This window comes from Salvia miltiorrhiza, chromosome 7, assembly GCF_028751815.1.
Source record: "Salvia miltiorrhiza cultivar Shanhuang (shh) chromosome 7, IMPLAD_Smil_shh, whole genome shotgun sequence".
Taxonomy (NCBI): domain Eukaryota; kingdom Viridiplantae; phylum Streptophyta; class Magnoliopsida; order Lamiales; family Lamiaceae; genus Salvia; species Salvia miltiorrhiza.
In genome coordinates this window covers 52,824,659-52,838,224 of record NC_080393.1, presented here as the reverse complement: position 1 = coordinate 52,838,224, position 13,566 = coordinate 52,824,659, and the positions used below count along the sequence as shown (strand labels likewise).

Here is a 13,566-nt window from a genome sequence, read left to right as displayed (position 1 = left end):
TGTGTCTGCAGTTTAAGATTTGTAATGTCAAATTCATTGATTAGTAAATGAACTTATTTGTGCTTCTGTATTTGGTAATGTAGGTTTCACTTCTTTTTTACATTAAAGTAGTCATTGCATATTATGTCCATGATGATCTTTTAGAGTTGCAAAGAATATTCACAATAATCTAAAGATTTGGTGCAATGCTTGCAACATATATATGATGAATATGAATCCAACAAAGCTTAGGATTTGGGAATTTTGAAATCATTATGCTTTTCCAGATGCTACCGATACTTCCCTATATATTTGTGACTCAATTTTGCTGAGTGATCTACTCTCGCTCATTATAATAACTTTTAAGACAGAACTTTATTGAGTATACATCTAATATAAATGTTGAAATGGTGTAGATTCATCAATCATAGGCCATGCTCGATCTTTGATTTACTTCAAAGGTCTTACAATGACTAATTGCATGGCTCATATTTTGTACTGCAAAGATATTTTTATGAAGCTCTTTCAGTATCAAACAAATATTTATAAGCTACAATGACGCTTTCAATAGACAAGAAAGGAAAATAATGATGCGAACTCTTGAAGAAATGTAATAAATCTGAATTGAAAGTTTTGGCTAAAAGTGACCCATGCTGCTGTTATGAGTTTAAATTTATTTAAGGCCATTATCTTAGTGCTATTTGCAAAAATAGGCCAATTATTTTAGTTTTTGGTATTTTTAGACCACATGTGTACCCAATCAGGCTACTTTGGGCCACATTTTGACCCCAAAAAATGGCCTTCTTTAGTATTATCCCCAATTAGAAAATGCCAAAACTAACACATATATTAGGCTACTGCAGCAACAACTTGCGTCGAGGGTTGTACTACTACTACTACTAGTTGCAATGCAGCATGTCACATAATACTAAAAAGATTGAAAAATCAATCAATCATACTAGTGATTTTTGATTTTCTTTGTCAACAAGCTCAACATGCTCATCATCAATTCTGATCTTGGTCTTGTACTGATATCCACGCGCCGCCCAAATAAAGTATTCGAAATTCAAGACGCCCAAGCCGGCGATCAAGAAATACAAGTTCTCGAGCCTTCCCTGGTTAATATCTTTGGTCAACCAATCGGGATGGGCGCGCGTGGCAGTTGTGTGGTGCACGATGTTCACCAACGCCGCACTTATATAGCTCGCCCCCGCCATTGTGCACGAGAACAACGAGTTTGCCAAACTAGTCATATTTTCTGGGAATTCTTTATTATAAAACTCAATCTGTCCAATGATATTGAATGCCTCGGCGAACCCCATCAGCATCAGCTACGGGGCCAGCCAGAAGACCGTTAGGGTAGTGGTACCGCCTGGTCCAGCGTGAGCTAGGGCAGAGGCCCTTCTCATCCGCTCGACCACGTCGGACACTACCATCGAGAGGATGGAGAACACGAGCCCGATCCCCATCCTCTGGAGCAAGGTGATGCCACCTTCCACCTTGGTGACCTTCCTCACGGACGGCACCACCACCTGGTCGTACACGGGGATCCATAGCGCCACCGTGATCATCGAGATGACCCCGAGCGACCCGCTCGGGATCTGAAAGTTGGGACCGAGGTGGCGGTCTATTGTCAAGGCTTGAGACAAGATGAATGTGCTCTGTTGTACAATGGCGGTAAAACAGATAATCCCGGAAGCCCAAATCGGGATGATTTTGAATAGGCATTTGGTTTCTTCCACTTTTTGGACGCTGCATAGCCTCCACGGGTTGGAGTTGGATCCATCCACCCCAACCCCAAAAAATGGCCTATAAATGCTGAATTGAGCTCAAATGTGGCCTAAAAATGTCAAAAACTAAAATAATTGACCTATTTTTGCAAGTCCGAAAAATAGTGGTCATTGCGTGAATTATAGACATTCTTAGATGAGAAGTTGTTGAATTGTTATTTAAGCATATGATAAAGGGAAAAGGAAAATAGATATGGTGATGCAATCATAATGCTGAACTTTACTGATACATATTGTTGAATGATTGCAACCTCATTATTCCTCTTAAAGTGTAATCTTCTTTTGAATAAATCTTGGCTAGTATGGCTACAAAAGATTGGAACCTGGCCCATTTTCGGAAGAAATAGGTCCGGCCCGCGCAACATCTTCCTCACCTACATCTCTCGCTGCATTCTGAAGATCCGTCCACGATCATCCCTCCATCCTCTGTTGTAGGCGATGTATGTCCGATTCATAACTGAAATTCTTCTTCTCTATGCGAACTGAAAATTGGATTGTTGTGTCTGCAGTTTAAGATTTGTAATGTCAAATTCATTGATTAGTATATGAACTTATTTGTGCTTCTGTATTTAGTAATGTAGGTTTCACTTATTTTTTACATTAAAGTAGTCATTGCATATTATGCCCATGATGATCTTTTAGAGTTGCAAAGAATATTCACAATAATCTAAAGATTTGGTGCAATGCTTGCAACATATATATGATGAATATGAATCCAACAAAGCTTAAGATTTGGGAATTTTGAAATCATTATGCTTTTCCAGATGCTACCTATACTTCCCTATATATTTGTGACTCAATTTTGCTGAGTGATCTACTCTCGCTCATTATAATAACTTTTATGACGGAACTTTGTTGAGTATACATCTAATATAAATGTTGAAATGGTGTAGATTCATCAATCATAAGCCCTGCTCGATCTTTGATTTACTTCAAAGGTCTTACAATGACTAATTGCATGTCTCATATTTTGAACTGCAAAGATATTTTTATGAAGCTCTTTCAGTATCAAACAAATATTTATAAGCTACAATAAACTACAATGACGCTTTCAATAGACAAGAAAGGAAAATAATGATGTGAACTCTTGAAGAAATGTAATAAATCTGAATTGAAAGTTGTGGCTATAAGTGACCCATGCTATTGTTATGAGTTTAAATTTATTTAAGGTCATTATCTTAGGGCTATTTGCAAAAATAGGCCAATTATTTTAGTTTATGGTATTTTTAGGCCATATGTGTACCCAATCAGACTATTTTGGGCCACATTTTACCCCAAATGGCCTATAAATGCTGAATTGAGCTCAAATGTGGCCTAAAAATGTAAAAAATTAAAATAATTGGCCTATTTTTGCAAGTCCGGAAAATAGTGGCCATTGCAAAAGATAGATATGTACCATATCTTCCCAAAAATAAATAGATTATGTATGGCTTAAATATAGACATATATATATATATATATATATATATAGGGTTGGGTTCCGGTGGATCCCTATGCTTATAATAGATTCGTAGATCCAAATCTAGACCACACATTTATGACATGTGGCGCATCAAGATGGTGACACGTGGCAAGGCATTTCAAGGCAAAATCTGGAGAGGGGTAAAATTGGAATGTAATTTTCGAAATTCAAAAAAAAAATATATATATATATATATATTCTCAAAATAGGTATATTTTAGATGCATAAAGTTTCATACGAGAATGCATAAACTTTCATATAAAAATGCATAAAGTTTCATATCAATATGCATAAGATTTCACCCCACCCCAACCCCACCCCCACCCCCCACACCCCAGAACCCCACCCCCACCCACCCCCCTACCCCCCCACCCCCCCCCCCAAAAAAAATTTTTTTTTTTGAAAATCAGTTTTAAAAAAAATAAAAAATAAAAAATTTGGGGGGGGGTGGGGGGTGGGGGGGGTGGGTCAGTGGGGGTGGGGGGGGGGGTGGGGGTGGGCCAGCAATTAGAAAATCAGTTTTTGAAAAAAAAAAAAAATTTGGGGGGGGGTGGGGGTGGGTGGGGTGGGGGGGCAGGGGGCAGGGGTGGGGTGGCGAAACTACCAGATTTGTTAAAATGAAATGCATTTTTTGTATAATTTAATGCATTTTTATGTGAAAACTTTATGCATTTTTGTTTGATTTTATATGCATGTGAAACATGCATATTTTTGGGGGGTGGTAATGGGGAGGGTTGGGGGGTGGTGTGGGCTGGATTGGGGGTGGTATGGGGTGGGGTGGTGAAAATACCAAAACTGGAAAAATTAAATGCATTTTTCTGTTGAAAGTTATGCATTTCATGTGAAAACTTTATGCATCTTTGTGTGAAACTATATGCATCTAAAATATATCTATTTTGAGAAAATCTAAAAAAAAATATATTTTTTTTTAATTATTAAATCCGAAAATTACATTCCAATTTTACCCCTCCAGATTTTGCCTTGGAATCCTTGCCACGTGTCACCATCTTGATGCGCCACATGTCATAAATGTGTGGTCAAGATTTGGATCTAGGGATCTATTATAAGCATTGGGATCTATATGATCCCATTCCTATATATATATATATATATATATATATATATATATATATATAGGGGAGAGTTCTATGAAGACCACCCCCCTTCGTGAAGAACAAAGACCGAATCTGGTGCGTTGATTCTGTGATATCTAACGGTGCTGATTGATTCTAATAATCAATAGCATTACCGATTTTTTTATACCAAAAAGGATAAGTTAGTAATTAACACTCAATATCCTATCCGTTTATTGTGAAAAACGTATCTTTCCAAATCTGTTAATCATGGAAAATTATAATTAAGATATGTCCGTTACAGAACAGATATCTAATTACAATCAATATTGCGGTATCGTGTTGTTGTGTATATTTTTTGTGAAGAACACCAAAGTGCATTGACGATCTCGAACTGCTGATTAATGGAGACGGAAGGTACGCGCCAAAAAACTCTAACTGCTGAACACATAGATTAATATTCATTGCTGAGTGCTGATTACTAAGAATACATAGATAATTAGGGAGATTGACATGATTTCGACGAATACTACAGTTATGAATACATTAAGAATTAAATAAGTTCACGTGATTCATTCTTGTTGTTGGTCGCATAAAACAAACATGTATTTACGGTGTTCCGTTTTATATTGATTTTACACGTCACTGCACATGGCGCCGATGTTTCTTCGTGTCGAATCAGTGGTGTTTTTATCTATCGGAATGCAGATATTTATATCATATTGTTCTACACAGTTTGCATACTAAAAAATAGTGTAAATTAGTTTAGTTTGTAATATATTAGTTACGAACTTATATAGTCAATGATATTAATGTGTTCACTGTATTCATTGCAGATATAGTATCATCTATAACTCCAGATGGTCGATTGTGTTATCCCATATGTGATGATTCATTAAAACCGCGATGTGGGATGACATTCAATACACTTATTGAAGCCAAAAAGTTTTACAAGGATTATGCCAAAGCGTGTGGATTCGAGGCTCGTGTTAGCACTAACAGAAAATCGAAAGATGGTACAATAAAACGCCAATACGTGGTTTGTAACAGAGAAGGTGTATGGGATAAGGCACAAGAACCAATGGTTCGTGACAGTGGTAGTGAAGATTCTGAATTTCTCATATATATAACAAAACAATTCTTTCTTTTTTTGAACAATTCTTTTATTGTTAAGTGAATAGAGGATCTGCCAATACCTATTGTGTATAGAACATACCAATGTTCATTGATATGTTCATACAGATTTAAACGAACAAAAGAAAATGAACATTTGAAAATTTTTGTCCATGCTCTTCATAATAAGAAACCACTATGTTGTCAAACTAAAAAACATTTAATTTAATTATTTAGTATTAATTATATAGTCCTTCTTACATAATCATTTGCCTTCGTATAATAAGTGATTTAACTCACTTCACTAAACCAAGTTCGTAAGTTAATATGAATATACATTATTCATCTTGCGTACTTTGCATATTTTAGATATTTCTAATAGATACAACCAAACACTCCATTTATTCTTGGAACATTATTTCGATAGTTAAGTGAATAATTCATTCACATTACCTAATTTGCATAGAACACACCAGTGTTCATTACTGTGTTCATACAAAATGAAACGAACACAGTGATTTTCAGTCATATGTTCGCTATAATGAATAAACATATTATTGTTGATCAACGATTATTGATATGAACTTATGAAAGTAAAAATGTTTATTTGTATGTTCATTTATTTTTGCAGGAACAAATCGACGAACATTAGTACGTTCATTTGTTTATTATACGAACACACCGACGAACATAAGTATGTTCGTAAGTTCATATAAATGTGTGATTGGTTACAAAAAATCCAAAACGATGAATTATCGGGTTCCTTGTTTCTTGTTCCTGGTTTCTAATAGTTATAGTCAGACAAATCTATTATTATTCGTCATCCACAAAACCTAATGTGCATATAACATACCAATGTTCATTAATACGTTCATAAAAAATTTAACGAATATATTTATTTTCATTTATATGTTCGTAAGTTCATAGTAATATACATTAAGTATTTTACTATGTAAAATTCGTCTTGTGAATATTACATATTTTCTGTATTTATATCAGATATACCCAAACAATTCATCCTTTTTGTAACATGTTTTGAATTGTTAAGTTACTAATGCATCCACATAATCTAATGTTCGTTTATACGTTCATTAAAAATTAAACGAACAGAATTAAATGAACATGTCAAAATTCATTGATGTGTTCTTTAAATTGTTTAAAAGCACTAGTTTGTCAAATTAATAAACCTAGCAATTTAATTATTTACAATTACTTATATATCCCTTTTTACGTAACCACTGCCCTTGGTATACTACGTGATTTCTTTCAGTTCACTAAACCAAGTTCGTAAGTTCATAGGAATATGTGTGTAATATTTTAATATGTCATATTGGTCTTGCGCAAATTTGAGGATTCGGTATTTCTCATAGATATAACCAACCAATTCCTTTTTCTTTGGTAACAATTCTTTGTTTGCTAACCGAATAATGCATCGACAACACATAACGTGCATAGAACATACCAATGTTCATTGATATGGTCATTAAAAATTAAACGAACACACTTATTTTCATTGAAACGCTCGTTGAACAAAATTAACAGAATAAGGTTGATCGATACTTCCGCGAAAAAACAAAATAGTGCTCGAGAATAAATGATGTGATTTATGTTATTAACAGTTTAAAAGTACTAAGTTGTACAATTTAATTAATTACCATTAATTATACAGTACTTCTTACATAACCATTACACTGGCTATAACAATTTCATTAGTTCATAAACATTACACTGGCTATAACAATTTCATTGTAGATAAACGATTATTAGTATGAACTTATGAACATAAAAAATGTTTATTTGTATGTTCATTTGTTTTTGCACGGAAAAATCGACGAACATTAATACGTTCATTTGTTTATTATACGAACACACCGACGAAAATTAGTATCTTCGTAAGTACATATAAATGTGAGATTGGTTACAAAAATTCCAAAACGATTAATTTTCGGGATTTCTTATATTTGAATAATTCAACTTAATCTGATTTCTTGTTCCTCGTTTCTAATAGTTATAGTCAGACAAATCTATTATTATTAGTCATCCACAAAACATAATGTGCATAGAACATACAAATTTTCATTCATACGTTCATAAAAACTTAAACGAACATACTTATTTTCATTGCCATGTTCGTAAGTAAATAAAACTAAATTATGGGATAAATACGTTCATTAATGAATCATCACATATGGGATAACACAATAATGAAACACTATAATTGAAGGACACATATTCGGTAAATAAAACTAAATTATGTTGATCATCTAACTTACATATTCGTTCTCCTTTCCTCTTTAGTCCAGTTGAATCATTTGGCAAAGCATCTACATATTTTTATTTGAATAATTCAATCACAAATTCTAATACGAACAAAACAAAACAATGTTCATTTATATATTCATAAAAATTTAAACGAACAAACTTATTTTCGCTTATATGTTCGCTAAGAAAAAACAACATCATTTATTCATGTTAATCAATATATCCGCAAAAAACAAAAAACATTTTTTTCCATTTAATTTACTAATGAAGTATACCAGTACTAACATTACAAAAAATATAGCAAATAAAGTATTCCGAAAAATGAAATGTCCCAATAATATATGTATTATTTAATGGTCCCAAACTCAATAATTTAACCAAGAATTTCATGGTACTAAATACCTAGACAATTCTTCAAAATAAACTAAGATGTTACATCATCCTAACAGAACTGCATCAAATTTTGTTGCATTATTTGCAAGTTCAATGACACATTCAGATGAATCTGTTAAAACAGAATCCTTAACCTTATTCTTGTCCCATGTTATTATAGCTACGCAGTATCTCAACCTCAAGACACATAGATTAATATGTGTTGCATTCACCAATCCAGCATTCCAATTATGTGATGTGTCGCCCTCAAACGTCTCCATGTGACGCATCAAATACAACGAACAGTCAATTTGATTTTTTGGGTCTGCCCATTTTAGATCTACAACTAGAAAAGTAGATTTGGCAACGGAGTCAGCACTTAAATCTTCACCATTATGTTGTAGAAACTCTGAGAGCAATGAACGCTGAAATTTAAAAAAAAAAGAATTGTTAATAAAGGTTCGCACAAATTAATAAATTTATTAGACTTGATAACTTACAAACATATCACACAAAATATCGTAACTTGATCCAACAGGGTGCTGATTCAGTATCACTGAACTGTCTAGGATGAACATCAACTCCTTTCGTATGTCAAAACATATAACATATGGATGCTCACTAGGAAACACAAGGAAGAAGAACTGCAAAGCAATTTAATAATTAAAGGATTATCGCCATAAAAAGGAGTGTACATAAGTAATATACTAAATATTACCATATCAATTGCACCAATATCATTGCTTTGATACAAACGCATCTCACGATTCATTGCATCCAAAAATGCCCGTTGTCGTGACGCATATGTCATTCCAGTATCAAAAATGCAATCAATCTGTATATGAATATGACATATTGAATACGTAATCAACAGAATATATAAATTAAATAAATAAAAAATGGACTTACGTATATATCTGCAGAAGCAAAGAAACGAACTGGTTTTTCTGAATGCTCGATAATAGCAACATTGTTGAGAATTATAGACCATGCATTTATTATCGATGGCTGCACTGCACACCCTCTTCGCAGAGACATCAAATCATATCTGCATAACTCAACATCCTTGTACATAAAAAGTACCTTGTCCCTACATAAATGTTTAAACTTAACAAAATAATAACCTAAATCATCAATTATAATTTAACATAACTTAATATTGGGTTCTAATATACTTACTCATCAACACCATCATCGTACATACAGTGCATGGCAATTGCCTTTTCTTTACTTGTCAGTGGTTTCCTATTGCACACAATGTTACTGAACTCCGATTCTCGATATTGCACATTTTTGACAGTGACGTCCTTGCTGACACACCCAATAATGGGTGAATCCCATGCATTGACCTTTTTATACGATATAATATTATTGGTACCTCTATTTGAAAATTTATGAAAACATCAAAAGTATTATTTATATTCATAAAAACTAATGAAAAATATAGATTACGTACATCAGATGGTAAGTTCACAATATTAGTATCCAACGGATGAAGAACATTCATAATCTTGTTTCCAAGAACTGTCTGCATGCATTTAACAAACAATTATCACAATCTATAGTAATTGCGAATAATTAAATAGGAAATGAATTCAAATAAATTTGTATCATATACCTTCTGTGGTGTGTAATACCCTTGATTTTCCTTTCCTGTTATCGTTGAATCACCTAACTTCATCTATTAATTTTGTACACGTATACAAATTCTATCAATATATTGTATCATATAATAATGTACTAATTATAAAGAATATAATTCATACAATACAAAAAAAATTTAAAACCTGATGTGAACTTGTTTTTCTTGAAGAAAGAGGCGTGTCCAATGATCCAGAAACCTTTGAATGTTCATTAACATATGTTAGTTAATAAATCCATGAACATATAACATTAATTTTTTGATTATGTGATATCTAACAGACAAAGAGCATTTACATTTTTTCTACGAAATAGTATTATTGTTACATATATTTTAAAAGTTGTGAAAACATTAAAAATATTATTTATGTTAAAAAATAACAATAAAAAATATACATACTTACATCAAATGGTAAGTTTATAATATTTGTATCCAACGGATTAAGAACATTCTTACTCTTATTTCCATGAGCTGTCTGAATGCATTAACAAACAATTATTATAATCTATAGTTATTTCGAATAATTAAGTAGGAAATAAATTCAGATATATGTGTTTCATAATACCTTCTGTGGCGTATAATATCCTTGATTTCCTGATATCTTTGAATCACCAAACTTAATCTATTTATGTTGTATACAGATACAAAATTAATAAATTCATACTATCATGTCATAATATAATAATTATAAACAATATAATTTATATAATCATTGAACATTCTAAAACCTGATATGAACTGCTTTTACTAGAAGAAGGAAGCATGACCAACGATCCAGGGACCTGTGAATGTTCATTAGCACATGTTAGCCGACAAATCCACGAACATAAACCAATAAATGTTTGATAAAAAAACAGGAAACAATACCTCACTGTTAAATACAACTTGTTCGTCCACATCACACAGATCAAAACTTGGGATATCTAGTTCTTTTCGGTTAATTATCTTCTTTTTAGATATTGCTTTTGAGGTAGTAGCATCCATCCAAACATAAAACTCATCTGGGTAAACTAAATCATCATCCAAATCCACTACAACAGCTTTCGGACTTTCAGATTTTACAACCAAACGAAAACCAATGAGTTTGAACACCTCTTCAACACTATCCTTAAAGGTTTTGGATTGTTTCTCCTTCAGTGAAGCACTGTTTGCAAGAATGGTTAATGCATTCATTCTATCTGCTATATTCTTAGCATCCTCAACTAGTTTCTTGGATACAACAAATTCATCAACTACCCTTGATGCCAATCCACAACTTACTGTCTGTTTACTCTTGGAAATATACCTAGACGGCAATTTAAGAGACTCACGCAACTTCCCTATTCCAAATTTAGGACGAGTGCTTTCAATTTTCTGGCGTTCCCGTAAATCATTGCTAGACCAGTTCAACAGAATTGGGAATAGTCTGCTGGTTATGGCGCCGGTTATGTTGATACGATCAACATAAAAAAGCTGTAAAAAAATGAAATGTTTATGATTTATTTAAATATTATAAACTGCATAATAATATCAGTACTAAACACTAAACACAAAAAAGTAAAAATATATTATAAAATTTGTACTTACCACCAAAAACAATGATGGACCTATATACATCTTTGAATCATATCCACCCCATGTCTCTCTATTCTCTACCAAACTCCTTATCATGTATTCTGCCCAATCCCATTTTTCAAGATTCTCAACATCAAATAGAGTAGATAGAATGTGTGGGTGGACAGTTCCATTCGAAAAGCTCTCAAACAAGGAGAAGCACATGGCAATCATGAAATGCCTCTTAAACCAAATGCCTCCATTCTTGCAGCGAACCATTTCATTCAATACAAGTCCAATCTTTATTTTGTCACGATTGTCAACAGCAAAGAAAGAAACCCATTCATGAAACAAATCACTACTCATATGACGCCCAAATCGTATTATTGTTTTATCTCCTTGTGGCACACCAAATACACGATAAACATCATCTACCGTAACCTTAACTCTAAAAGTAGGACTAATTTCTAGCTCACAAGTTTTAGGGTTAAAACTTTTCAATGCCCAGTATGCAATCCTACCAGGAAGCTCCTTCACCTTTAAATCAAGTATATGACCAAATCCAATGTCCCTAACAGCATTTTTCTGTGCCTCATTTAGTTTCAACAATGTATCATGAAAAGAAGCAAGTGTTGTTCTTGTGTTCAAAGATACAAATTTAGGTTTTACTGTCTGCGATGCAGTCCCAACAGGTATCATTCTGTTTGGTGTTTGCTTTCCATTTTCCTCGTCAAGAACAATGTATTCCTTCCCGACTGAATCTCTGGCAGCGAATTTACATCCATTCTTCGAGTATTGTTTGGGATGAGATGATTCTTTGTATATGTAAAGGACATAAAATAAGTATTATACATTTGCAAAGACATGTATTAAATATGATCACAAAACATATGAAACGACATTTAGGTGAATCGAGCATACCATGCGTCATGCCATTTTCAGTCAGACGACTAGCAGCACGGAATGAAACTGGTCTTTTACCTTAGTAGAAGTGTAAAATATAATACTTTAATCACATTAACATATGACGATGGTCTTGTTAGAATAAAACATGTCTAAATCTTACTGAATAAAAAGTTATTCCACATTATACCTTTATCACTTCGTCCATTGTTTGGATAAATTATCCTCGTGCGTTTCTTGTCCGGCGAAATAGATGAATCGCTGGGTGTATCTGCCAAAATCATAGTACATGATAGATAAAAAAAATATGAATTTGATAAATGAATATTTAAAAATTTCAGCTTACCTGGAACTACAATCTCGTTTCGATGCAGAGGCTCCATAACTACGATGAAAAAAAAAATTCAAAGAAGGTATTAGCATAAACAACCAGATTACAGTATAATAAAATTCATCTCTGTTGATGTTTCAGAATTTGAATTCATCTCTTTGCTATCACAATAAATTAAAAACCTGCAATAGTGATTTTCGCCGGATCGAGCAGAACAACTGATACAATTTCCACGAATTGATTCACCTTTGCAGAAGAATGGACGAAAACCTAGTAATTTCATAGTTTCACACGAATTTGTTTATCTCAGAACGGAAATGGAGAGATTTCCGGGATTCGATCAGCTGTAAGATTAACTAAGAAATGGGTATGACAGAAACACCCTTATCGTAATTATCAATAGAGATAAATAGTCATTTTAATTCATATAAAATAGATTCGGAAAAAAACAGAGACCGTTGATTTAAGTTTTATGAATGGTCCAGATATGGTCTTTGTTCTCTACATAATATAGTGGTTGTCATGGAATGCAACCCTATATATATATATATATATATATATATATATATATATATATATATATATAGGGTCAGCTTCTATGGAGATCACTTCTTATATAGAGAATGAAGACCAAATCAAGGCCATTCATCTCAATTCAATCAATGATCCAGATTATTTCCTGATTTGATTTTTCATGTAATTAAATATTGATTAATTACATTTATTTAATCTAAAAGGGCAAAAACGTCCACTCAAATCCACGAATTATGGCATCTGGTTGAACAAATCCCGAAAATTACTCTCTTCCAATTCTGGGACCTGATCCGTCAATGAACATAATAGGTGAACATTAGTATGTTCATTTGTTTTTCTACGAACATTTTGATGAACATTAGTATGTTCATTTGTTTTTCTACGAACATTATCATGTTCATTTATTTTTCAACGAACACAGTACAAAAAAATCGATAAATATTTTTTTTTTCTACGAACACACTACAAACATGACAATGAACATTATCATGTTCATTATATTTTTCCACGAACACAGTACAAAAATATCGATGAACACATGGAAAAAATCGATGAACAAGGGCGATAGGCGG

General features: G+C 33.0%; 1 protein-coding gene and 1 pseudogene across 1 annotated transcript; both read right to left on the bottom strand.

Moving 5' to 3' along the window:
- Positions 1-800: 800 nt before the first annotated feature.
- LOC130994386 (uncharacterized) lies at positions 801-10,289 on the bottom strand (annotated as a pseudogene).
- On the bottom strand, positions 9,777-12,444 carry LOC130994385 (uncharacterized). The gene is made up of 9 exons (XM_057919430.1): positions 12,320-12,444; positions 12,148-12,207; positions 11,260-12,041; positions 10,561-11,145; positions 10,422-10,475; positions 10,259-10,315; positions 10,097-10,168; positions 9,839-9,892; positions 9,777-9,791 (listed from the first exon to the last, which is right to left on the bottom strand). Exons 1-9 carry the CDS (start codon positions 12,411-12,413, stop codon positions 9,777-9,779), a joined length of 1,773 nt encoding a protein of 590 aa, XP_057775413.1. The 5' UTR covers positions 12,414-12,444.
- Between the last annotated feature and the right edge of the window lie 1,122 nt (positions 12,445-13,566).